The following is a 27,665-nucleotide window of genomic DNA, read 5'->3' as shown; positions in this document are numbered from 1 at the left end:
TTGACATTAAAATACTTTTATTGGCTAGATAGAATGTGCAGTATGGATACAAATATACTGAAATAAAAAGTCCTCCAGAATATCAGGTAGAAAATACACAATCCATACTTCTACATCTTATTTATATACACTGCTAAATGTATTCAAGAGTATGACTAACATCATATTTGCATTTTTTTTTTCTTGAGATCACATCTCGTGTAGTCCACGGCCTTTTTGTTTCTTCAACAGAAAATTGCACAGCTACCCTGGTTCCTCATTTAGTCTGAAACCTGATGATATTTTATGTACTCTTCCCTTCCTTACTAGATCCTTTCAAGCTTGACTTCTGCCTCTTTTTCTCCCTTTGTCCCAGTATGCGATAAATCTTTTTCTTAGCCTCCTTTTGCCTCTTGAATTTCTGTTCCTCCTCCTTCTGCTTAACTTTGAGATATTCTTTAAGATGTTCTCGATGTTTTACTTTGGCTTTCTTTATCTTGTAATTATTCACCGTACTCAAAGCACTAAGTAGAGCTGATATCTGAAACAGAAAATGGAGAATCAATATACTAGCAGTTCAGTTTTGGCCAGCAAGAAACAGTTGGATCTCTGCAGAGAGATATATAATGAATCAGACATTCAAGGCAAGTTCCAAATCACTTCTGCATCTGTTACCCAATTTCTAAAATGGTCTAACTGCTTATCTTCTTAGGAAGTTAAGCAAAGGTTTAATTTTTGCAAACACGGATTTTGGTGAGGTACTATTTAAAAGGCTAACTGCTACTACAGAACACTTTAACTGCAGTTTGGATCTTGTTGCCTTTGCGAACACTCTAATTCTTGATTTTTGAAGCAGACTATTCACTTCAAGTCCTGTCTGTGTCAATAATGCATAGCAATGACAAGTTAAACAGAGGACCAATTTAACAGCTGCCAATTTAAATCATCCATAATGTAAGAGCACTACATCCAACTGAAATACCTTGGAAGTGCTGTGAAAAGAACAAAAATCGCATTTAAGCATAAGGTGACCTAATATTTTAAAGAACAGACACCATCCAGCCATCCAGTCAGTGACAGTTCCATATACATTCTGTGTGACAAAACAGGAATAAAACACATTGCAGGTGATCATTTTTCACTAGAAGGATATACGCCTTCATCACTAGCAGTAGAGTCAAGTGCTAAAATAAGTTAGAAATGGTCTAAGCAATACATTTACACTTCCTAAGTCCTTGTTTCAGAGCAAGTGATAATTACCTTCTTTTCATGAGGCTCCCTGATAACAGCTGGTCTCCACTGGTCTTTTGGAGTCTTGCCTTTCTTCTCAAGATTCTTAGGCTTGTTCTTAAAAGGCAGTGCCTTCTGCAGTGCTTTAGGAATGTGGAGCTTATTGAAATGCCTTTTCTCCCTCACAATAGGCTAAAAGAATTGATATAACACATATGTGAAATCATTAAAAGCTTTTATTTTCCATCTTTCAGGGGAAGAAACACAAAATACCACAATCCAACACACAGACACCCTCCCCTCCGTGCTTTCTCCTCCTCCCCCGCCTTCCCAAAAAAAAACCCAAGCCCCAAAAAGTTCACAGACGTCCTTGCATTGAATTGTGAATGGTACATTCACCCCAGTTTTACTATGACAAAAGCCTCAGTAAGCCATTGGGTAAGACTTCTACCCTGCAGATTACTTTATAAACTTCCACTGACCCGCAACAATTTACTTTCCACTGCTTTATTCCCATCTCATGCAAGGAAAGACTGTGCCTTGTGGATAAAAATATGAAGTCAGGCATGCATATGTATGAGCATGTATTTACACTGCTCCCAGTTTGCAGAGGCTGAGGCAGAGTGCAAACCTGACTGTGAAAACTGGCTTAAAAGAAAGAAAAAACAAAAAAAAAACAAGTCATATGAAATATACCTTATAGAGAGAATCTTTGTTTTGTTTCAGTTTGATGCCTCGCTCATGCCTCAGCTGGCCTGTTGTCTTCATTCCATTCCAACTATCTTTCTCACCTGCTGGCTTCAGCAAGGATGTTACGGGGTTATAAAATGTTGGGATAGAAACAGGATACCAAGTCCTCACAAAGACAATATCTGAAAGAAAATGAAATGTTACTTGGCTCTATAACACCACAACTCATTACAGACACCCTTGGCAAAGACTGCCTGAATAGAATAGATAAATAATACCTAAACCACATGCTAGGATTGTTTGGTATATACCCCAAATCTTTTCAACATAAGGCAAAAGGCAAGGTAACCACTGCCTCTGGTTACTCAGATCCTGCAAAACCCCATGAAGTTGTAAACAGTACATATTCCTGAAGAGCAGCCAGTTCAATACACCCTATTCATTATTCACATTAAAGAACTAACAACAGAGTTCATATATTTCAAAGCCAGGTTGGATAGAGCCTTGCATGGCATGCTTTAGTGTGATGTGTCCCTGCCCATGGCAAGGGGGTTGGAACTAGATGATCTTAAGGTCCTTTCCAACCCTAACTATTCTATGATTCTAGGTATCTGTGCCTCTACTATTACTGAAAAAGACAGTTTGCTCTTCCTCCACCTCTTTCTATAAAAGAACCAACTGGCATTTATTTTGCACTACACACACTTTAAATAGGTTTAAGAAAACAGAGGTCATTAAACCCAAACAAGCATAAACTCATGTTCTCAACATCACAGTGACGCTCAGCAAACATAGAAAATCACTCACCCGTACCCCTTGCATAATTTCCCCAAAAGATTAAGGAAAAAAGTTACCTAGAATTACAATGCAACTCTGGATTTCTCAGAGAAATGTTCTTCTACTACCACTAAATACAATTCATCTTTGTGTTCAAGGAGAAAAGAATACCATGCTGTACAAAACACCTGAAAACAGTCAGAGAAACAGGTCTCCAAGGCAAACCTTTTCGTCTGCATACTATATTACTTCTAATTGAAAAAATACAACATAAAATGTACTTTTTTTTTTAATTTAATTCTCCATCTCACCAGGCATTTCATGCTCTTTGAATTCAGATCTCAATTATCAGATTCCAGAGATTCTGAGACATGTCTTTTCAATCTGTGAAGCAGGATGAAAGTTGTGTGATAACTTACATGGAAAGTGCAACTTACCACTCATCAGCAACTTGTCTTCAAATGTTGCTCTGAAAGCACCTACTGGAGTTCGGAGGGCCTTTTTGATCTGTCCACGGATACCACTCACAGTACGAATTGCTGCACCTTCAAATTTAGCCACTTCCAACTGAGAGTTAAACATTCCCTGAAAGTGTGAATTAGCCACCATCATTCAAGATGCTAAGTCTCTGTGACCTATGTAGGCCTCAAAAACTTATGTAATTCCCAGAAGCCTATCTTATAAAGAAATAGTAAGAACATAACATCGTGTTTATACTAACAGTCCTGATCATACCAAACCTACTGAGCTAACTTCAGGGTAAGAAGTAATCTAGCAAGGCTTCTTAGCATTAAACACATACATTTAAAATTCTAAAACAAAACATATTTATGAGTATCTGTCCAGTTCTCTTTTAAAGTCATCTGGTAGAACACAACATACCTTAAAAAGCAAGTAAGCTGCTTTTAAGTTGCTACCTATGAGACTAATACAATATAGTTCTCCAAGGTTTGTGCTTCTTTCATAAATCACAGGGAAGTCAGGAAAAAAAAATCTGTATATGCGTAGTGTGAATACTTGAGCGCTTCACTGCTGGAATCAGTGCTTAGTTGATTATTGCCCCAAACACAGAAAAACCAAACCTCTTCCTGAGCTAGAAAGGTGGTCTGAGGACACTTGGAAGGTCAGTGAAAATTCACTTCTGCAATACTTCTTGTCCCAAACATTTTTTGTAATTGTAATTATACAGTCCTAAGCACTACTAGAAGTTATCTCTGATCCCAAAGCTGAACTTCAGTGGGATCAAACTGAATCAAAACTTTAGAAACCGCACTGAAGCTCAAAAAAAAAAGCCAAGCAACTACTGAGAGCCAGAACAGTATGCAACAACTAAAGGGAACTTCTGCCTCAGGAAATAGAGATGTATAGAGTCCCAGGTTGCATTCTTTTCTAACATTGGTACACATGGTTTTACAGTATACATACCTACATACTTACCTTAATAAAAGAAGTGTTCTTAAAAATTTTGAATGGAAAACCAGTTAGCTTTAATTTCTTTACGATAGTTATGGATTTATCCAAATCAAGCACAACTCCTGTTGCAGCAATCCGAAAATCAGGCTGAAACAGAGAGGAAAGACATTGCTGAGTATGTATTTACCAATGAAGAGACCATTTCACTGATACAACTTCACCACTTTTTAGAGCTTGAGTTCAGAATTTATAACCTCTGCAGGAGTACATCAGCATGACAAATGCAAATTGACTTCGTACCAACTAGCTGAGGTGCTGCTGACATAACATTCCTACCATTCACTAATGAGATTTTCAGGACTGCCATTCTAATGACCTTGGAAGCAATCTAAGAGTCCTTGTTATCTGCCTTGCTGTGTTCTCTTTACAAAAGACAATCTTACTCAGACAGAAAGTCTCAAAGGAGAAGTGCTTTGTGCACTGCTGTAAGTCAGTGTTATGCTAGAGACATTTTCAACAGCATCTCATCCTGTGAAAAGATTTTAAAGTTATCTAAATACTTAACTGAAAATCAAATAGGTATAATTCCTTCCACAGAAAATAATAAAGCAGTATAGGGCATTTTCAGTGTAGCAGATGAAAGTTGTTAAAAAACCATCCACCCAGTTTCCTATCTCATCATAATACACCTTTCAAAAGCTTGAGTCTACCTACTTTTTCAGTTCCTACAACATGACTGCTTTCCCACACATACACCTTCTTCCCAAATCTGCATGTCTAAAGACATGTGGAAAGTAGTAAACAACCTTTTGTGATAACAGACCTACCGTTGTGCCACTGACAGACTGAACTGCCAAAAATCCTGTCCCCTGAGGAGTGATGGGCCCTACAAAAACATTAAAGAATTTATGAAAAACTTTACTACACAACATCTAGCTTCCATTTAAAGTCAGAAAGTGTAGAAATACATGCCAGATATTCTCAATTAAGAAAACCAAATAAAAGTTTAAAGCATTCAACCCATACTCACATGTATAGCTCCACAAAAGTTAAAGGAATAGTCAGCAAGAAGTTACTCATGTTCAGAAGCATTTGCAGGGCTGGGCCCATAACACATGCCCATAACAAAGTGTCTCTTTGCACACAGCCAACAAATCACATTCTTCTTTGATGTGATACAACACAGCTAAATACTCAGAAATTGATTAAAAACCAAATAATTCGTGAACCATTCAAATAATTCACCAATTACAGGCAATTGCCTATTTTCCCATACTCTTTGGTGTTATCTGGTATTTCACGAGGAATACAAATTTTTAAAGACTTCCCATTCTAAAAGCTATTGACTGTACTTCCTGATACATCCTGTAAAGCCTGAGAATTTTATAATGATTAAGCGATATAGGATAGTAACTCCAGAATGCCCTTACCCCAGAAAGTTGCTCCACAATGCATATGTTGTGGTGTGTACTTCAGAAGCCTATGACGCCCATTGTGATCTTCAATGTAGAACATGGGGATAGTCTGAAATCGCCTCCACCCTAATGAGAAGATTAAAGGATCACGTGTCTTAAGTATCTTCTTATACCATCGGTGCTTCTTCAGGCGCAACTAATTAGAAGAAAAGATGAATAATGCTATTACAGGATAACAACGTTAATTCTGAAAAATCAAGCCTTAATTTCAGGAATAATTGAAAGCACCATCTACACTAGAATCTTTTACTCAGTAACCTTTGTATCTTCAATTAACACTAGGTTGACTGCAAAGATCAAGCTGATCAGTACTTCACTCACTTTGAAGTCATGCTAGTATGTTTAACAGTATTACTTTAAAATATATATATATGTGTGTGCTAGTAACTTTTCTATAGTGACTTCCCTGTAGACCACGAACCTCAGAGCACAATTTATGTTTGCAATTTAGCAACTGCTATATCAGACCTTAGCCCTAAGGCATCTCTGTAGATGAGCATTAAACAACAGTAACTACTTTTTCCAGTTATCCAGTCAGGCCTGTAAAAATCCAGCATCTGCTACTGTAGTTAATAGTGCCAAAAGCAAATCCCCTATTAAAGAGACAAAGACAAAGGTTTCTCTCTGAGCTTACTGTATCTTTAATATATAGAAAATAAGTAACTCCAGACACTCTGAAGCATACCTGTACCAATATAAAGTGCACTCACAGTTCTGGTTACATACCTGTACATATCCGACATTTCCTTCAATGTTGCCTAGACCACCCAGGATAATAGGATAATGCGGGTCAAAATTTAGGACAAATTCACATGGGACGTTCTCAATTTCTATTCGAACATACATCCCAGGCCGGAAGCCCTCATACTGCACTCTGGTCTCATCATCTTGATCTTCAAATTCTTCCCGATTAAGCTATGTGCAAAAAGACAGCCACCATGTGTTTTACAAAATTCAAGTACTAACAACTTCTTCATGAGGTGCCAGTTCTATTTAAAACATGCTAACACTTATATAAATCTTTTGGGAAAGATCTATAGGTTCTGTGACTTTTTATTCACAGCAAGATCTCTGCCACCATGAAATCCTTCCAATTTGAAATCCCAAGTGGGCCTGTTAGTCTAGTTGAAAGACAGTACCCAAAAGAAGCAAATGACTGAGTGACTTTGATGTATCTTTCATAATAGTGACTTTGGATTTTAAAGATACAACTGTCAGAAGTACATTTTTATTTAGGAGCCCAAGTACCTTTTAAAGTTAACCTGATCTTTAAGGTGTCACCTTATGAGGAGGCTGGGCTCCTATCTTACTCAGCAGCTTAAAAGTATTTCTGCGCAACCTCATACTGTGTATCATCAAAAGGGTCTTTCAGAGCTATTCTGTACCATTAGAATGTAGATATTATGTAAACATTTAACAAGATATATTTGCGAATAACAGAAGCCTCACCCTCCTGGTTCTAGCTCCTGATGCTCAGCTACCTTTAGAATGCCATGTTTAAGCAAACTAATCATTCATTTCACTTCTCATTGTATTGATTGAGATATGGCACAAATCTGCTGGTCCAAGTAAATTATTCTAGAAGCCTTTACACACCCCCAATTTGAGATCCTTGCCCTTCCATCCTGCAGAAGGAGTACTGCTGATACCTATTTCTGGAACAGACCTCAAGTGAAACAGGTGCAAATTGTATTTCTTTACTGTAATGCCAGTCTTTATGCTTGAAGCGCTCTTAGTAAGTACACCATACCAGAGCTCATATGATCACTTATGACAGAGCCTAATGCAAGAAGGTAATGATTAATTTAATGACTATTTAGTACAACATATTGTCAGAAGACAGTGAAGTTAATAGCAATACAAAGCAATGTTCTCCCAAGTCAGCCAAAGAAAGAAGCTACTTTCTGGATACAGTTACCCTGAAGACTTCTACCACATGTAGAGAGCAATGGTCATCAAATATTTATTCCTTAAAATAACTTCCCAGTTTGATGAAAAGGCTTACAGAACTTACTTATCCATTAATAACATTTTCGCCTTCCCACACATAAAAAGGTGCCTGTCTTCCCCCCCACACCTCCTGAAAGGGAATTTTTTCATGTTTTGGCTTTTTTTGAGACCTGTCATACTAGTTCCACCACTATGGGACAAAATGGAAAGCTTAAAAACTTTTAGGTAGATGAAGATTAGATAACACATCCTGACTAATTCAGTGATTTACAGTACGGTTAACTGAAGTCAATTTAAATTAATCCTTGGTTTGATTGCTTTTCTTTCCAGTTATGGAAGCAAAAAGTTCAACCATAAAAAAATTGCAAATATTTATTCTTTTGTGTGAATTTTCTGAACTATCTCCAGGCAAAAACCTTCAGGCAAACTCTGTATTTTTTAAGACATATAGCCAGATACACTGCTAAGTTAACAGCTTGTACCTGCGCTTGTTTATGCATTTCTTCTTTAAGATCATCAAAGTACGTGGCATCCCCTTCATCATACTCTGCATCAAACATTTCTTTCAGTTTCCGTTTCTTGTCCATCCTCTCCTTTTTCTTTTCCTCCTCCTCTGGTTCTGGTTTGGACATTTTTTCATCTTCCTCCTCTTCTTCACTTCCAGACTAATCAACAGTAAATTATCAAACAAACTGTTAACTCAAAACCAACCCATTCTGCTTAACAGTTTAATATATACTAAGTAATATTTTGTCATAATGCAAGTTTTTAGACACTTTAAAAATACTTCCATTTTAGACAGAAATTAGTAAGTTATTCATACAGGAAGATGTTTCAGGCATTTTAGAAGTTATGTTTTATAATATAATCATACCCCTTTTCACTGAGAAAACTACTTGACTTAACATTTATTTTAATGTCAGAGAACAGTCCTGGAACTGATTTATCTGTTACTATACAGCTTAAGTAAATATAAAGAAAAAAAAAGTAATGGTTGATGGAGCTGAGTAATACTGTGCTGCAAGGCAGCATTCTAGAGGGCAAAGAGCAGGAAGTCTGTTCACAGACCATTTGAAAACTCCCAGAATTATGCCATTACCCTCAATTTTATAATGAAATGCAAAGCCATCAAGTTGCTCAGTCTGAAAGAAAACCCTGATTTTTCAATCTCTATCATCACAGACAACTACAGCACTGTTCTTGGAAGATATCCAAGCCACAGCATAAAATTGCCTCCACCAGCCTCTTTTATGCAGATATGAGGAACAACTAGGAAACTGTGTTTAAACAGAGCTCTACAATCTTCCGCATCAGATGAAATTACGTAGTACAATTATGATCACATTTGAGCTTGAAACACTTTTTTCATACCTCGAGATCATCCAGCTCTTGATTAAGCCTGACACCTACTGTTAAATAAGTGAGGTAACTTCCTCACTTATTTATGTTATTATTAATTATGTAACTTACATAATTAACTTTTAACAACAATTCAGTCTGAGAATGAAACATGCCATTCTAGATATGGGTAGGCATCAAAGTCCATAATGCAGGTATCTTTTCTTCCTTGTTCCCACTGAATTCTTTCCTATCAATTCATGAAAACCAGGTTTATTACATAGGAAGCCTATCGTTTGATCAGAAACTTACATACATGTATGTTGCTAAAGAACATAAAAATACAGGTCAGACCTCATTTCCTTCAGCAGCATGCTTCCCTTTGTACACAACACCGGTTTCAAGATCTTCAAAATCTCCATACAGCTCTTCTACAACCATAAACACCCAAGATAACTGACAGTTAAACATTCTGTTGTGTTGTACAATACTGAAAGTATGATAAATTGTATGGAACATTTCTCAATACTGCTTTGTGGAGTAGTTTCAGCACAAATATTTTTTCCTTCCATCAACAGCTTTATATGGCTGTTCTGCCCTCTCTGGTTTCAGCTGAAAATTCTCAGCTGAACTTCAGTGGCTCCTCCTCTTCCCTTTCAATACTTTTACATAAATATTTATGTTCAAAAACATAAATAAAGTTTAGATCATTCTAAAGGACCACACATAAGTTAGCACTCTAATGACACAAGATACCTGCAGAGCAATGAAGCTCCTATCTTTAATTTATAAAAAGATTAAAAAATAAATATAGCAGATATTTTTCAAGTTAAAAACAAATGCTTATAGAAGCCTGCAAACCACGATCATTTTGCATGCAAGATACAGCCTTACTATTAAAATTTTATAAATATTTTCTAATTAAAAAGAAAAAAAACCTCCTGAAACATCTGAAGATAGTTTTCACTTTTCAGCCAAATGTGAATGACCACTTTATCTTACCATTAAAAAAGAATTTCCATTTATTTCTACTGAAACTATCCAAAAGAATAAACCATTCATAGAGGACAAAAGGCTAAACTCAGATACAGAACTCAAAGTTGGCATAGCCAAGCGTGGACCAAGGACTAAATTTCCTAATTTAAACTATAAACTATTTTTCAGGGAGTATATTTTCAGAATGTGCTAATTTGCCTACTGTTTGTACAGAGATTTACAGCAATGTTTAATTGCACTGGTATCTGCATAATAATTTATGTGACAGTTTGAAAATATTACAAGTAGAGAGCTAATGCAAAACATTCTACATACGTAACCATGAAGTCACACTTTTCTTAAAACTCCTTAACACATTAATCATTTTCAGAAGTCTTACACATACCATCCTCCTCCAACAGCTTTGCTGCATCTTTATCATCTTCCCATTTTCCTGTAACAAAGCAGTCTCGAATACTGCTCATAACCTGCAAGATAATAGTGTCATTGCCTTGTACAGTTACAGCTTGTCATCAACATTCTGCAGTGCATTCCCCACTCCTCCATTAGTGATACCAGTTCAATCTGCTATTCTCCATCATATCTCCATATGAAGACATTATTACCAAAAGTACACAATGCCTCAGCAAAAGCAGAAATGTGAAACCAACTCAATTCTTGCCCAGAGGTCTTTACATTAACAAGGTCTCTACCTTCTTACATTATGTTTTCACTTAGGATTGCTATTTATTTGTCAAAAAGTAAAAAGCAGGGGAAACTATAATCCACCAAATAGTCAAGACAGCCAAGCATTAAACTGACTTATTCTAACTTTTCATTTCTGTAAGAACAGGTCTTGGAATCTGTTAGCTAGTAACTACTTTTAACAGCAAGTAGCAGAAGATATGACAGCCTGGCTATACCTCCCATAGGTCTGTTTCAGTGACAAGTCAGTAGTACTTTATGAGACAGCAGGACACAACCAGTATAGGACGTGCTGAAGCAATTACCCAATGCTATTACCTCTTCTAAATCCCAGTCTTGTGGCTTTTCTATCAGAAATTTGGAGCAGTCAAGAGCATTAGCCTTCTGTTTGGATTCTTTGTCTGGACGGCTGACGTGAAACAAACCTCCAAGCTCATCACCTGCATCCTCACCCTCAGGGTCTTCATCTTCAACAGCTAAATGAAACATACAAAGTGTGATTATTTCCCCCACAGCACATGGACTGTGTTCATTAATAACTTCTCTTCCACCTTATGTATGTATGAAAATAGTTTAAGAAAAAAAAGAAAATTCATATTTAAAACTAGTTTTAGTTTGCAAGACTGAAGAAAAAGCTACATTGATCCAGTATTAAAAAGTTAAATTAACAACCTCACGATAACAAAATAAGGTGAGCAGCAACCAGGGACATACTATACACTGTGATCATAGTGAACTTGTACAGTTCTTCATAGAAACATGTAATTCATTTCACAAATTCTACAGCTCAAATTTCTCAGAACAACCTGAAATCTGCTTCTATTTGCATAACTGGAATCATTAGAAAAAAATATATGGCCTGGGAAGTAAGCACAGGGTGTTCATTCAATATTGCAACCAGAAACAATACCAAAATGATCTGTGTATAGAAAGAACATGAAGTTAGTCTGTAGATCAAAAACACCAGAAGACTTGAGAATCTGTCAGCAAATCTTCTTACTCCTGCACTGTGGTCAGTTTACAAAAGCCAAATTCTAATTGTTTTCTACAGAGGTTCTGCATGATGATGTCTGTACAAGCAAGACAACTACGGAAAAATTGGTCAATTAAATAGGACAAATCACAGAAATAGTAATTTTCTCTTCCTTTTAAGGCAGTTAAGCTTTTCTTCTTCTTGACAAGCACACTTACTACAGACATGATAATACTAAGTCATATCTAAGAGAATATTCCATTCCCAGTCACTGACAGGAATTCCTGAGAATAACCAACAAGCGACAGCCCTTTATAAAACATATCAATTACCACAATGGGTTTGCATAGTATTTACCAGATAATTATATAAATGACTGAACTTTAAATGCCTGGGGGGAAATAGTTGTACCAGAAAATATGAGTAACAACAGAGTAGTCTGGAAAATGACCTCAAAATGCTTTTTGTTGGAAAAGTAAAAGCTGTCTTCAATACAATTATTAGTGAAAATGACTATCAGCAATGAAAAAAAAACTTAAAAGTCAATTAACTCTTCTCAAGCCTCCCACCAGAAGACAGAGCTCAGATTCAGACCTGCAAACTTGACCACAGCTAAAAAGCTAGCCTATATTAAGACAGTACAAGTTTCCAAACATATTTATACCTGTTCCATACACAAGTTTACGAAGATTGGGGGTTGAACGTTGCTGTCTTAGAAAGGCCTGTGCTGCTTTCTGTGCAAGGTCCTCTTTCCACTTAAGCGCACCTGAAAAGGGAAAAAACTTGCATTCCACCTCAAAGAAAGAACAAGAATTAGGAGCTACCCAAATAATTTAAATAAGGACATTATAATAAAAGGCCTAAGAAATGTAGACAGAACCTATAAGTTGGTTTTTTTACATACTCTATATATACACAGAAACGTAAACTGTGGCTAGCAAATTATATCACTGATTTTTTTTCCTGATGAGCCCTAATTTAAGAATAAAAATATTGAGATTATTAGGAACAGCAACAGATTCTATGATTTTCGCAATGATACATGTCTTCCTCAACTATTCTGCACACCTGTGAGGTAGGAAGAGACTTCTTAAGGTCATCCTGTAAAGCCCCATTGCTTTACACGTATGGTTACTTAGAAAAGATTGCTCACCACCATGTTCAGACAGCTTTTGAATTTTTCCAAGGATGGAGATTCCACAACCCCTCTGGGCAACCTGTTCCAATGCTCAGTGAATAGGTAATACATTTTAGTAAAGCTCCCATATGAATGTTTTGTTCCTTCTAAATGTAAAAAGATTAAAAGACAAATGTACGAACCCAATTAAAAATTGATAGTTTTAACATTCATAGTCTACCTGTTGTGTCAGCAGAAAAATCTATTTTTTCTTCATACTCATCTTCCTCTCTCAGTAGGTTTTCCACATCATCATCATCAGCTTTAACTTTAGACTGTTTATCAGCTTCTTTCGCCTGAGTGTGCCGAAATCCTTTCTTACTTGACTCCTCAGCTTCCAATTCATCATGTGATCCTTCATCATCACCCTCATCAAGGGAAGAGTTTTCAGCCTCAGATTCTGATGCCTCTTCTGCTGTACAGTTGCCCGAATCTGTAGTCAGCACTGCTTTTCTTTTCAAACTGTGATCTGAGATTTGTGATCTCATTTCTGTATCTTCACTCTTTATTTCGTACTGCCTAGACTCACATACTCTTTTGTCTGCAGCCTCAAATTCAGGATCTGAGCTTTCATTTTTGTGAGTCCTTTGCTCTTCCTCCTCCTCCTCCTCGTCTTCCTCCACCTCACTCTCTTCAGGGTCAGTTTCTCCTTCTCCTTCAGAACTCATCTCAAGATTGTCATCACTGTCTGCAAATGCTAGCAGTTCATTTACAGTTTCTTCTTTAGCCACCTCTGTTTTCAGACGTTTGGCTCTCCCAACAGCCATCTCTTCCCCTAATAGCTCTCTGTCACTTTCTTCCTCAGCATCATCTTCATCGTCACCATCACTTCCATCCTCAGACATTGCTTCTTCTTCTTGGTTGTCCTCCTCATCACTTTCTGCATCATCATTTTCTTTCTCCTCTTCTTCAAATAATGCCTTCCGACGTACTCTTCCAGTCTTTAAATCAATCTGTCTCTCTTCTTTTGGCATCACAAACCTGTTTTCCCAAAGATCACAATCAGGGTAAGATGGTAAAATACAATCTTACTGAAACCATGAAGCTTCATGTTAATATGGTGGATTTTTTGTTGTGGGTTTTTTTTTTTTGGGGGGGGGGGTGTCTTTGGGTTTTTTGTTTGTTTTTTTTTAACAAGCTGAGGTTATGGAGAACATTAAAAAGGCAATGGAGTTCTTTCAGTATGGAACGCCTCTTAATTGAAGAAGACACCCTATGTTACAGCCATAAATAATTCCAAGAAATTTCTGCATTTTCCATGGAATGAAAATAGGTTATACAATGAATTTTACTGAAGATTATGACTGATGTTCTCCAAAACTCTGAAGAAAAACAAACACGTTACTTAGGGCTATTTCAAGAAGGAATTCCTGGAAGGCAGGACTATAATGCTTACAAAACTTTTCTAATATCAATAGTCCTATCTCAAAATACATGTGGCATTTGAGTAGTCTCAGAACAGGAAGAATTAAACTATAAGCCATTCTAACTGTGCTCTATAGAGAATTTTTCCTACATTAGAGCCTGAAATTAAGACATTCACTCATAACTTACTCTTGTCCTACATCTTCTGAACCTATGGGTCTAGAGTCCATGAAGAGAGAGACCTTGCTCGATGCCATCTTAACATCAATGGCTGAATGTGTGGAGATGAGGCTCTGAACTAGTTCATGATTTGGTCTCACTTCTTCCTGGAAAGTCAAGATATTTTTGTTTTCAATTAAAATGAACAAATGTCTAATGGACAGCTAACACAGTCATTAATCTATCTAAAACAGTATAAACATGCACATGCAAGAAAATAAACCAAAGCGCTTCATATAAACATTTTCTCAGAATAGCAAGGTCTTCCCTTCCATCTTCACATTTCAAGAATGCATGCAATGTTAACCCAAGAAAAATTAAAGAGGGCCCCCTTCACAGTATGCAGCCACTACAGTAAATGTATATAACATTTAGCACAATACAGGGAAAACAGCTGAATTCAATCTGTCTGTATACAATCTGTTTCCCACCTCTCCCTCTGAGCAGTCAAATCCTGTGTTTTCCCACAATGACCCTGCCCTGCAAAACAAAAGAGTGATAGTATCCCAGTACCAGGAATTTTTCTAAATCTTAAGTTGACAATTGGAAAGTTACTGAAACTACCTAAGGTACTTATTAAGTGAGCCTTCAAATGCGTTGCATGATATTTTATGTAGAGATAATAAAAATATCTCTCCTCTGAAACTGCTAGAGGAGAAAAAGAAATCACCCACTATGGATATATAAGGATTGATTATTCTGAAGAATTTATTTTTAAACACTTGTTTTGACTCCAAGGATAAAAACTACATTTTGCAAGAGAATTAAAATCACCAACAGTATTCCATTACCTCTTCTTTTTCATGAGCATGGCTTCCACCAAGGTCAATATAAACAGCATCTTTATCATATACAATGCCCCCAACTCCTGATAAAGGGGCATAGACTAGCTTCTCTTTCTCATTTAAAGAACGCTTCTTCTGCTGTTCAGGTAGAGCACAGGGGTCTGGTAGGAAACTCACATCACTCACAGTAAAGTCTCCTACACCTGGGGTGACAGACAAGGGAAACAATAAGGTTCTCACAAAGCTCTGATTCTCAAATTCAACCACAAAAAGATTAAAAAATCCAAACACATTGTAACATTCCATGATTCATCAATGGCAAGCTCTGTATGAAACATCCAATCTTCTGCCACTTGCTTGTTTTTAAATGAGAAAACTAACAACTCGCTTTTCTGAGTAGGTCTGTAAATTTATTAAGATATTTCTGATATTAAGCTTTTAAAACATTTACTTAAAATATGAAACTTATTCAATGAATATGAGAAATTTACATAAGCCAAATTTACTTTTTGCTATTACGGCTGGTATGTTTTGCACTTCAGACACCTTTTAAAGCAAAAACACCTCTGAAAAACTTCAGACACTGCCAATATTGTGTTTAAACACTGCTACAAAGCTGAACAAATAAAATCAAAACTATTTACAAATATTTTTACAGAAAATGTGTATTATGAAAAATAATTTCCAAAAGCATTAACATGTATTTAGAAAGATGAAAAATGTATTTCACAATTTCAACAATAAAAATAGCAACAGCTATGTTGTTATTCATAGGTCAGTACAAAAAACGGTTATAAGAATATGATAAATTACCAGGCATATGAATTTGACTTTTGTTTTTCAGGTGGGCTCCTCTCACATATCCATAAAGTGATATCTTCCTGTCACATTTGGGATTGATTCGAACATCTTCTGGGTTTGTCAACTCTTCCATTCTACCCAACATTAAAAAAGTTAGAACATCCATCAGTTAATTGCAGTATAACTGCTGTCACTACATGCTCTGCACTCTTAGTAATTGAAATAAAATGATCATTAGAGAAAAAAAAAATCTAGACAAAAAGATCTTTCAAAAACATTTTAAAATCCGTATAATCATGTTCAACAATGTATTTCCAGAAGAACTATTGACATTTCACTAAACATGTACTGTTTTCTTAGCACATTTTAATTACTGTTTATATACTTGCTACACAAAGCCCTCCTCAAATCAATTTTGCCATTAGAGGGAAAACAGCTGAAAGCTGCATCCTGTGCAACCGCATATTACCCTCTTTTCCCTGATAATGGCAGTGAGCAACAGAAAAACTACCACAGGAAAGGGGAAAAACTGGCTGTTCTCAAGCAGATGAAGGGTAAACTCCTTCCAGAGCTCCTTCCTACGCTGCACAAGGGAGGCAACACAAACACACAACAAAGGAAGACAATGGGCACATTCTGACTCAGATCAGCTTACAACTTCCTCAAAACCAAAATATTTGTAACAGTTACAGCAACTTAAAATAATGTTACTGAAAGACTACAGGTATTTTTCTTTTCCCTCATTATCCCTCCCCTCGCTTTGTGTATTTCATAGGACTTCACATGATGCTTCTCTTTTTTTTTCTGAAGAATTAAGAGCTTCACAAGAGACCTGTAGGAGTTCAGTCATAAACGTAAGTATTCTAGCAATAAAATACGGCAAGTGATGTAAGTACTCAGGTAGGCAGAGCCACCATCAAAATTAGTTTCATGTTCCAAAGAGACTGTGAATCAAATCCTATATGTGGACATGGAGCAGAAGGAATGTTGCAAGGAACTCTGAAGACTAATTTCACCAGTTGTTATATTGCTGGAATACTGTTTCTTGTCCACAAAAATTCAATATAATCATCAATAAGCAGGATTATTTTCATTTTTACTTATTTTTTCTGTGTTTCTGAAGTATTTATAATATGCCAAAGGCCTGATACAATGACAATGAAAACTGAATGGCTAGTTATTGGCACAAACCTGAAAAGTATGCTTTTATTTCCCCAAAACCACCTGAATAAAACTAAATACCCATTCACACATAGAGCTGACCGGCTCTAATATTGTAGGGTTTTGGGGTTTTTTTAAACAGCAAGGTGCTATCTACACTGAGACTGAAGAACAGAGAGAAAAGTACACACCTGTCTGCAAGAACATATGGGTGAGATGTTTGCCAAGTAAGAGGTCTGAATTTCATAACTGAGATAAAACGCCCCAAATTGTGAATTTCCTGCTTTTGGTACTCTCCATGAACCATCCCGGACAGATAAAACAGCTTAGCACCCTAAACACATTAAAAAGACAAATATTAAGCATAAATTTAATACTAAACTAAAAAAAGGTAATGACATTCAAATTTGTAAATGAAGGTTAAAATTGGTTATTTGAAGGTTAAATTGAAGGTTAAAACTGGTTCCAAAAGATCAAACTAACAACTTTTCTTCAGCATGAAAATTCTTCCCCAACTCTTAGAGGAAAACAACTCTCATTCATAAAACCTCATACAAAGTTTAACTTGTGTCTCAGACCTACAAGCAGATACTCCCTGCACAGCACCTATGTAACAGACTCTTCTACTAGTATCACACCTTTAGAAGCTAGTCACATTGTGATAGAGAATTATGCAAGTATTTTAGCAAATAGCAGAAATATTGCATAATCTGGTACGTCAGCACTGTCCACTTACAGTATCATTTAAAAGATGTAGAGAATAATAACACCTAAGTATATTCCCATATTTAATTTAGCTTCCATAATGCAAATATATGGGAAAATGAATGTTCAATGTCATACCGGATACACTTCAGTCCAGAATCTGTGCTTTAACTTCTTTTTCGTCTTCTTTAGTTGTTTGTTGTTCTTGAATGTATCCAGGTGAGTAAGAACTCCCATTATTTTGGGAAAGCCATGTACTTGACAAATGTTCAGGAATTCAAATGTTTCCATCTCAAATCCAAAGCTCGCATCAATAAGCATTAGAACCTGAAAACACAACATCAGCATCTCACTACAACAACACCGCAGTATACGCATGAGCCAGTTTGAAAGACTGCACCTTTAAGCTTCATGGGAAGCAAAACCTTGCAAAAAGTTTTGTTACTTTCATATAACCCAAAAATCAACCTTGTCTTTTTAACTGAATCTTATGGATCTTAGCTGTTCTAGAAGTTAGTGGGGCTTAAGAAATCAAATCTCCTTTATACAGATTGGATTTGCTTGTGGTCTCCCAAGAAAACTATAAAAGAATAAGGCTGCTCTATGAACGTAGTAACATATGGTATCATCATAAGGTCTGAACTGGTATTTACTTGGTGAATTTAAAATATCCAAAATCAAGTATTTACCAATATTGGCAAGAATGTCTCACCAAATCAGTGAAATTTTATTATCTATCTTGGATACACTAATGCCTCTCAGGCCAAGACTTTTGGTAAAATGAGAAAAGCTTAATTCACACATTGTGATTACCATTACGCCTCACTAAAAAGCACTGTTCCAGGAAAACAGCACCCAACAGCAACATGAAAATGGAAGCAAGGTTGTATTAGGGCCTCAGCAATTAAGAACTTAAAACACAAGAGAACTAATGACAGACATCTACAATCAGCTGTGTAATCTCAACCTCCTAACAATAACACCAAACAGATTCTCAGCATCACCATGTGCATGCAGAATCTCAAACATCAGTCACATCTACCAACAGAAAATACTTCTATTTTTTAATACTTCTCCCTTCCTCAAGTAGAAAACATGCATGTAGAACAATATCAAGATTAGTGCAATCGTGTATTTGGATATTTACAGTTAATATCTACATTAAGATCCCAAGCGGTAATCAGCTATTAATAATATACCCCAAATCCACAAGTAATGTGAAATTCTGAACAGACAAATGGATATGCACTGGGTCCCCAAGATCAGTTGACATACTCCACTAAACCAAAAGTTACAAGTCAATTACAGTGGTGACCACACTCCACTGAAATCAACTTTATTACTACACAGCAGTCCTCAAAAGACTGAGACAGAGTGCATCAAATTAACTAGTAAATTAATACTTATTTCTACTCTCTACATTAGCTAAAAACTTCGACTAAAAGCCATTTTCAGATTTTACATGGTTTGACCAAATCCTTTAAAGAAAAGTAACTTTATCACCTTGGCTTGTTATAAGATCTCTCATCAAACGTTGAAGCACTGTACTAGCAATGCAGTTCAGTTACATTTCCCCTCTTCTACATCCTCCCAATGGGTAAAGAAACCAGACATTGGTGCACACCAGCCCAAAGTAGCATTTTCAATATAAATTACAGCAGAAATCACATGCCACTGTTAACTCACCAAATCAGCAACTTTCGCCAGGTCAATCATTGTGTTAATGTCACATCCACATTCAATAATAGTTAGCCTGCGTTTTTTACCTAAAAACAGAATTAAGAATGAAAGACTGAAACAGAAGGATCAAACTAATCAGCCCACCTTTCTTTTTCAGGTCACATTCCTGTAGTCAGCCACTGTCAGCTCAGCTTGACTAACCTGAGATAGCTAACTGAACTTTAGATGCAAAATACCTAGCAATTACAACTTTAAACATTTAGTTGTGACATGACAACAGCTATGATTTTGTTTTTCTTCAGGCAGTCAAGTGCAAAATTCAACCCTTGAGTCCCAGTAGACCAATTAGGAAAATCAATTGAACACATCATTTTTTCTTTCCATTTTTCCTTTCCTGTATTTGCCCAGTTATTCCCTGCAAAAAGGGAATTTACTAGTTAAAGTCACTGAAGAACCTATCTGCACCAAACATACAGTTGTCCAAGCAAGATCTCCCTTACAAATGGGTTTCTTGAACTGCTGAGGGCTGTGCCCTCCCTAGAACCTCAATGATCCCCCCAGGTAATACTGAGGAAAAAGCAAGAAAGGAAAAGACTAAGACAACTGGAAACTGAGCATGAAAACTTAAAAGGAAAAGTTACTGATGAGGGAGTGAGGTGGAGAACTGTTACCAGAAATGGCCAGGCAAATTAGCTCTTGGCTTAAAGAAGAAAGGGACAGGATTACAGAACAGGAATCTGAAAAAACATGAAATACACATAGAGGTTAAGATGAAGCCAGAGAGTAACAGTTCAAAAGTGAAAAGAGAACCCTGTGGAAAATGAAAACTTGGGAAGAGTTTTGGGAAAAAGCCAGAAAGAATAAAAACAAACAAACACAAAACCAAAAAATGACACTGAACTGGGATACCAACAGGGTGGAAAATAAGTTCAGAGGCAGAAGTTCCCTAAAGGCGTAAATCCAGTTATTCTTTTACTGTTAATAGGTATGCCTAATAACACATCCAAAGGGTTTCTTTAAAGTTACCTAAATTTACAACAACATGCACACATCCTAGCTCTCAAAGCAAGATAAATAAGGAGTGCAAAGTACACGTTTCAACTTCTCCTATCCTTGTTCTCACCTGAAACAATTGTAACAGGACCCCGGATTTCAACTAGCTTTTGCCTTGTGAAGTTCTTAATGAGACATTTTATTAAGGTGCTTTTCCCAACCTTGGGAGGGCCAACTACAACCACCACCACAGGAGGTGGCTCCAAAGGAGTACGGTCAACCACAGGAATATGATGTTTTTTAGTCTTCAAATCCTGAGTTCTGAAAAAGAAAATAAAAAAAATTAGTAAGTAAATACATGAACTTAAAAAAGTAACATTTATTATTTGAAAGTCTTCAGTATTTGCAAAAGCTTGGACACAAAGGCTCAACAAGAGCCCAAATACTAGTAAGCATGTGGAACTCCAAGTCTAAGGAGCTACACACCTTTTTCTTCCATTAACTAACGCAGCTGTACTACGTAACAACAAAAAGCATCACGCTTCTGACATGTGCATTAACTACAACATGACCTGGTGAATGATTAGAGTTACATGAGTGCACCAGTGAAAAATACACTACATGTATTTCTACACAGTAACAAAGAACACCAGGCAACACCTATCCATCCAGCTGACCTTGCATGCCCTATACTCAATTCCCATTTCTTACCTATGGAAAGTTCTGGCCATCCGCACAGCAGACTGGACCGTAAAGGCTTTGGGGTTCCTCTTCCGTGCATTCTCCTCATCTCCTATTCCAAGATCATTGAGGTAACGTTTCCTTTTCTTCTCTGCCTTTGGCCCACTGTGCTTTGCACGATGCTGCTTCTTCTCTTTTTCTTCCATCTTACTCTTTCAAAAATAGTTTACAACCAGTATGATGCAGGCTGTTTCTGTGTGATACTGCGCACTTCTGACACAGGAAGAAAATGCAGTTATCACGCACCGCACACGGAGGCGGCACACCTGTGACAGAAGTGCAGCACTATGAAAACATTACTGAACCATCTCGTTAAAGACACTGCTAACCTCTGTCCTGCTTGCACGCAGAGGAAAGCACCGAAGTCCACCCTGCCCAAAGCAGTACTCCTGCCAGGCCCCAAACCCTGAGCGCCGAGCACCGCGTTCTCGCCACCACGGCCGCTTGGCTGGGCGCAGGACGCGGTCTCCGGACAGGCCGGCAGCCCGCTCCCGGACGTGAGGGCCGCCGCAGACGAAGGGCCACTACTTCACCCCGGGAAACCCGATCCCCCCCGCCACAGCGGCAGGGAGCTGCCGGCCCTGCGGCCCCTGAGGAGCGGGAGAGCAGCTCCCCACAAACAACCCCAACCACTCACCAAACAGTCCGCTCCGCGTGCTCCCCCACCGACCGTGCCTCTCTGGAGATCCGCCGGAAACAGCGGCTGCACCCGGAGTTCCGGGAGGCGCGGCTGCGGCGGAACCTTATTGCGGGTACACACGGCCGCAGCCCCACGAGGCGCGGCCGCATGCGCTCCTTAGCGAGGCTAAGCGAGCGGCGGTGGGTGAGAGCCCGGCCGGCGGCCCGTGGTCGCGCTAGGTGTGTGTGCAACTGGCTCCCCGCGAATGCTGTGAAGGGCCGCGATAGCTGGCCGGGGATGCTGGCGCCGCAGCACCGCGGGCGGCACCTGCGCCGCGCCGACGGCTGCCGCACAGCGTTGGGGGCTGTTCCCGTAGTAACTGGCTGCTGCGACCCCAGAAATCAGTGAGAGAAAGATCTGTTTTAAAGGAAAGTCCTTACAAAGGACTACGGGAGGACAAGCAAAAGTCAGAGGGTAAAAACCTGTGAAGGGCAGTGCTATGAACTGGAACGGGACTTAGATGGGGCTTTTTTCAGGTATTAAGGCCACCACCACAGAAGGACATGACTAGGCATGCAGGAGGCAGGGTACTCTAGGTGCAAAGTGAGCAGTTGTTTATCTCAGGTGTAGGCCTGTGCCTACGCCTTAAGGCAAGTCCTCACAAAGTTAGTTGCAGGTACAGGCCCTGCTTAAGAGAATAGCCCTCTTTTCTGGTGTAATTTGCCGTATACCAAGAAATGGGGAGGAGCAGAGCTGCTAAAGAGGTGTCCAGGTCATGAACTGCTGTCTCTGTGGTGCTTGTCAGATCATGCCTCTCAGGTGGGTGGCTTCCAGCAAGGACTCACAGCTGCAGAGGCTGTGGATGTCACTGGTCCTGCTGCTGGAGAAGATGGCCGAGAAGAAAGGAATGCACTTTGCAGTCTTCCACAAATGAAGAGCTCAAGGTGCCTAGCAGTGGAGTAGGACCAGGCTGACTGTAAACCACATGGGTAAAACTGGGTCCTCGCTTTATCTGTGACAAGTTATGTGGAAGAAAATACAGTTCTCAACATCCAGCATGCAAAATCCTCGTATCTTCTGTAAACGGGCATTTTACAGGCAGTGTAAGAGTAGTCCAGTACTGAACACACTTGGTTCCTGCCCACATTTTCCTCAGCATTATCTACTTGTATGACAGCAGAGATGCTTTCGGCATGTAAGGTTCTGGGGGAAGCTACTAATACCATCACTGTGACAGTACCTCCTAGGTGTTGAATAAGCATTTAATTTGTCTTCTAGCATTCTCCACCTCGTAGTAAGGAGTGAAAGTTTATAGAAGCATCGCAACATAGTGTTGCATCTGACTGCTCTGCACAGGTTTGTCTATGTGTTTATTGTGAAATACATGCTAGGTAGGTCTGTTAAAAGCGACTTGTAACAAAATAAACTCACAACTTACAGAAAAGCTCTACCATGATCAGTAGGTAGCTCTGTGGTGAGAGAATGATTTATTTTTTCTTGGACATGCTCAAGAAGGATTTAGAGCGTATTCCACTTCAGTGCTGGAAACATGGGTTTAATATTAAGGGACGTGTGTGCCCCGGGCTCTATGAAGGGTTTGTAATGCTCAGGATAACCAGAGCAGCCAGGATGACAGCTCAACACCAGTCACCTAACACAGTTGCCTTGGTGCAGCATTGTGAGCTTTGACAGAATAGAATGCCTTACAGAGTGATGGCTGCATGCATTGTAGACACGAGGCTCACTCAAGAGAATCACAGAATCACAGAATCCCAAGGGTTGGAAGGGACCTCAAAAGATCATCTAGTCCAACCCCCCTGCAAGAGCAGGGTAACCTACAGTACATCACACAGGAACTTGTCCAGGCGGGCCTTGAATATCTCCAGTGTAGGAGACTCCACAACCCCCCTGGGCAACCTGTCCCAGTGCTCTGTCACTCTTACAGTAAAGAAGTTCTTCCTGATGTTAACGTGGAACTTCCTATGTTCCAGTTTACACCCATTGCCCCTTGTCCTATCACTGGATATCACTGAAAAAAGCCTAGCTCCATCATCCTGACACCTACCCTTCACATATTTGTAAACATTGATGAGGTCACCCCTCAGTCTCCTCTTTTGCAAGCTAAAGAGACCCAGCTCCCTCAGCCTCTCCTCATAAGGGAGATGTTCCACTCCCTTAATCATCTTTGTGGCTCTGCGCTGGACTCCTTCAAGCAATTCCCTGTCCTTCTTGAACAGAGGGGCCCAGAACTGGACGCAATATTCCAGATGCGGCCTCACCAAGGCTGAGTAGAGGGGGAGGAGAACCTCTCTTGACCTACTAACCACTCCCTTTCTAATGCACCCTAAAGATGCCATTTGCCTTCTTGGCCACAAGAGCACATTGCTGGCTCATGGTCATCCTCCTATCCACCAGGACCCCCAGGTCCCTTTCCCCTTCACTACTTTCCAGCAGGTCAACCCCCAACCTGTACTGGTACATGGGGTTGTTCTTCCCCAGATGCAAGACTCTACACTTGCCCTTGTTAAATTTCATCAAGTTTCTCCCCCAGTGACCCACCAACTCTTTACCTCAGCCCCATAAGAGGGTGCTGGTTACCATGCACTTACATCACCAGGGAGGATACAATGGGAAGACAAGGTGCTACCTGCCAGGTGGCCCCTGACCCCAGGGAGGAACCAAAACCCCACATCCTTGTTTGGTTTACTGGGGCATACCATTTTTTCAGACGTCTTTTTTCCTCTTCCTCTTTAACTCACTCTTTCTTTATGAAGCAAAGCTGATTTGATACACTTCTGAACACCAGTTTCTTATCTTTTTCACAGGTAAAAAACTATTTTTGTTCTGTCTGTGTCTAAGAACAAGTCTCACTTCTCATTAGGAAGTTAATATGAGGGAAAGTGTAAATAAATAAGTCTTAAAGTCTACTAAAGAATCATATATGCAAGATAAATACAATCATCAACTTGGCCTTAGCTCTAATATACAACTTTTTTGTGTTTAAAGTGCCTTGCAGCTATTGTCTGAAGCTATGATTCTTCCACAAGACATGAGTATGTTCCAAAATCTTCAGATCAGGGTAGAAAAGTTAAATGACTTCTTCACAGCCACAGCTAAAAATTACAAAAGTCAGTGGTGACTTTCTGGAGCTCTTGTGTACGCAGCTAAACATACAGCTTCTTGACAGAGATATCTTTGTTAATAAAATAATGGTCTGTGTTTAAGTTGTACTTTTATTTTACTTATTTTGTTCTATAAACAAAGTAATTAAGTTAATAACATGTATATTAAAATCTTCGCATACTTAAATATTCCAGAGCCACATTTTAAACAAAAAGGATTTGCATAGAGAATTTTCAGCATCCTAGGCCCGATAATGCTTGAATACACAACCATGGCAGCGCTCCAGGAAGAAAACACTTCCATGATTACAGGGGTCTTCCAGATGGCCATGGATCTTGAGAAATATAAAAATAGGCGCCATGTGTGAATACAAAGCTGGAACACATTTTTATTTTTCCTTTGCATGCAGTTCTATAAGTTCATTATCACCCAGGTAAAAAAAAAAAAACACCTTCATTTGGCAAATAGAAAATTACAATTTCAAAACAAAGACAATAAAAAAATATACAGAACAAAATCACAAAAATACTGCCTTTAAAAGGCTACACATGTAGTCATTTTAAGTGAAAACACTATACATCAAGTATCTAGGAAAGACCAGCAGTGTTCTGTATCAGGAGCACACCTAAAACGCAACACACCCAGTGAGCTGTCCCCTGCCACCACCAAGGTTGCTTTTCCCATGCTAGTACCCCTCCCATGTTAACGCTTTCTCCACTAAAAGCTATAAATACATCTTTTTTCTGCAGATTTAAGTTAAAAATGAATTCTGACCAGAATTGAAAGAGAACTCTGCAGTAAGGCCACAAAAACAATACCATAGCCCCAAGCCTCAGGGCAGAATTAATCCAGCATCGTTTGAAAAATAGGCTGTATGTGCAAGTAAATGTGAGGCTGCCAATAACCAGATGCATGCAGGAATGCTGCAAACAGCTCTGTGACAGTTCCCAAAGGATGAGGCAGCACACATGCAGCAGCTACTCTCCTGCAGCCCTTGCTAATTTTGCCTATCTTTGCTCTCCTTCCAGACAGTGCACAAAATTCAGAACAAGCACTCCATACTCAGACCTGCAAAATCTCTAGCCACTTTGGAGAACACTGCCAATCCAACAAAAACACATTAGTTTTTCATCAGTCAAGCAGACCCCCTGTCAGGTTCATGTGTGACCCAGATGACAGGTTGAGTTCTGGCCACCAAAAGCAAAAATGTAACTTTTTGGCCCACCTTGCCCCCAGTTTTGCTCATTCTCCAACAGCGAGTCTAACCCAGTTCCCAAAATGTCATTTCTCATGCCCAGCCAGTGAGGGTCATAGTCACTTACTGTCTCCAGCAGCTGCTGCCCATACGATGGGGCTGGAGCAGAAAGTGTCCCTTGACACCCCTCTTCATGTTTTGGAAGCACCAAAGGAGGACTAGTGTTATCAGCTGGAACCAGAGGTGGACTGTGCCCCACCTGCGCCACCTCAAGCTTAGATTCCCCTTCAACATAATTGAAAGTGGAGCCCTTTCCAAAAGGAGAAATGTTTGACTTTATATACAAATAGTTCTCATCGCCCAGGCCCTGGTTAGCATTTAAGTAGTTTAAGACAGGCCTCCTATACACATTCTCTTTAGCTGCCAGATACTGATGATCTTCTATACGATACTGGAAAACATCTGCATCTGAGTAATAGGTTTCAGGGAAAGATTTCTTTAGGTACGGATATTCCTGTGCCTGCTGCACAGGAAACGAGACCTGAGGGGTACTCCCCACACTTCCTGCACCAAGTGGGACCCCTTTTCCCATGCAGTCCAAACCGAAGGGCGCTGGGGTCTGACCCGGCGCTCCAGAAGTGCTATCCAAGCTCCTGAAATGCGTATCGAGCCTTGAGTATAGCTGCCCCGAGTAGGGCAGAGGCTGACCAGCGAAACTCTGGTTTCCTCCTGGTAGGCCGGGCTGTGGATGGAGGAGGCTCCCATCTGGCCCAAACCCCTCCATCGTCCGGCTCCTCTCCTGGCAGCCGCCGCCGCAGCGGGTCGGTTTTTGCTTGCCACTGGCTGGCTTGGGGTAGGCAGCGGCTTCGCTCTTCTTGTGGTTCAGCTGCCGGGCTCTCCTGTTCTGGAACCACACCTGCGAGGGCAGCGGAGACTGAGCCCCCGCTCCGCCTCGGCCCTGCCGGGGAAGCCGCCCTCCCACCCTTCTCACCTGGATCCTGGACTCGGGGATGTCGGTGAGGCCGGAGAGCTGCTCCCGCAGCGCGATGCCGGGGTAGGGCTCCTTCTCGAAGGCGCGAACCAGCAGCTCCAGCTGGGCCTTGCTGAAGGTGGTCCGCTTCCGCCGACCGCCCTCCCGCCCCGCGCTGGGGGCGGCGGGACGCGCCCTGGCCTCGCCTGCGGGGAGAGGGGTCGGCGCTCAGCGGTGCCGCGTCCTGCCGCGCTCCCGGAGCCCGCTTCCCCGGCCCCACCGCCGCCCTGACCTCCCCTCCCCGGCCGCGCAAGTGCCGAGAGCCTTACCGATGCGTTCGGGGCTTCGAGGCAGGCCGGCGAGCTCCATGGGGGCGAGGTCCGCGGGCTGTGCGGTGGCTTAGGCCGCTCCGTGCCTTATGAGCCCTCCGCCCTGGCCGTGAGCGACCCCCCCCCCGCCCCGCCGAGGGGCCGGAGCCGCCGGGCCTGCGAGGGTGACTCACAGCTGTCTCCCACACCTCCATTGTCATCCCATCACCAAAATACACATAATGAGGGCTCGGCCCATGGAAGGAGCCAAAGCGTCTCCCAGTGAAGCCCCCACTGCCGCCACAAACCCTTTCTTTA

At 40.0% G+C, this 27,665-nt stretch overlaps 2 protein-coding genes across 6 annotated transcripts; both read right to left on the bottom strand.

The window, feature by feature from the left end:
• Positions 1-21,851, bottom strand: BMS1 (BMS1 ribosome biogenesis factor). Of its 5 annotated transcripts, none has more exons than XM_065670739.1 (23): positions 21,770-21,851; positions 21,103-21,398; positions 20,522-20,712; positions 19,405-19,484; positions 17,857-18,045; positions 17,205-17,347; positions 15,865-15,986; positions 15,058-15,254; positions 14,237-14,373; positions 12,864-13,663; positions 12,170-12,271; positions 10,851-11,008; positions 10,234-10,315; positions 9,207-9,283; positions 7,997-8,179; positions 6,291-6,479; positions 5,520-5,700; positions 4,917-4,975; positions 4,114-4,236; positions 3,114-3,261; positions 1,906-2,081; positions 1,240-1,401; positions 1-520 (listed from the first exon to the last, which is right to left on the bottom strand). In XM_065670739.1, the coding sequence occupies exons 2-23, from the start codon at positions 21,276-21,278 to the stop codon at positions 284-286; spliced, it is 3,912 nt and encodes a 1,303-aa protein (XP_065526811.1). In that variant the 5' UTR covers positions 21,279-21,398; positions 21,770-21,851; the 3' UTR covers positions 1-283. The 5 variants fall into 5 exon arrangements, with proteins under 5 accessions (XP_065526811.1, XP_065526810.1, XP_065526814.1 ...); XM_065670738.1 differs by having other exon boundaries at positions 21,103-21,345; positions 21,770-21,849; XM_065670742.1 differs by having other exon boundaries at positions 21,103-21,284; positions 21,770-21,811.
• Positions 21,852-24,966: 3,115 nt separating this feature from the next.
• Positions 24,967-27,463, bottom strand: LOC136011140 (retinal homeobox protein Rx-like). The gene is made up of 3 exons (XM_065672808.1): positions 27,369-27,463; positions 27,061-27,245; positions 24,967-26,985 (listed from the first exon to the last, which is right to left on the bottom strand). The coding sequence occupies exons 1-3, from the start codon at positions 27,406-27,408 to the stop codon at positions 26,032-26,034; spliced, it is 1,179 nt and encodes a 392-aa protein (XP_065528880.1). The 5' UTR covers positions 27,409-27,463; the 3' UTR covers positions 24,967-26,031.
• Between the last annotated feature and the right edge of the window lie 202 nt (positions 27,464-27,665).

This window comes from Lathamus discolor, chromosome 3 (genome assembly GCF_037157495.1).
Source record: "Lathamus discolor isolate bLatDis1 chromosome 3, bLatDis1.hap1, whole genome shotgun sequence".
NCBI classification, from domain to species: Eukaryota; Metazoa; Chordata; class Aves; order Psittaciformes; family Psittacidae; genus Lathamus; species Lathamus discolor.
Note: the sequence above shows the minus strand (reverse complement) of the source record. Positions and strands in the feature narration are given on the sequence as shown.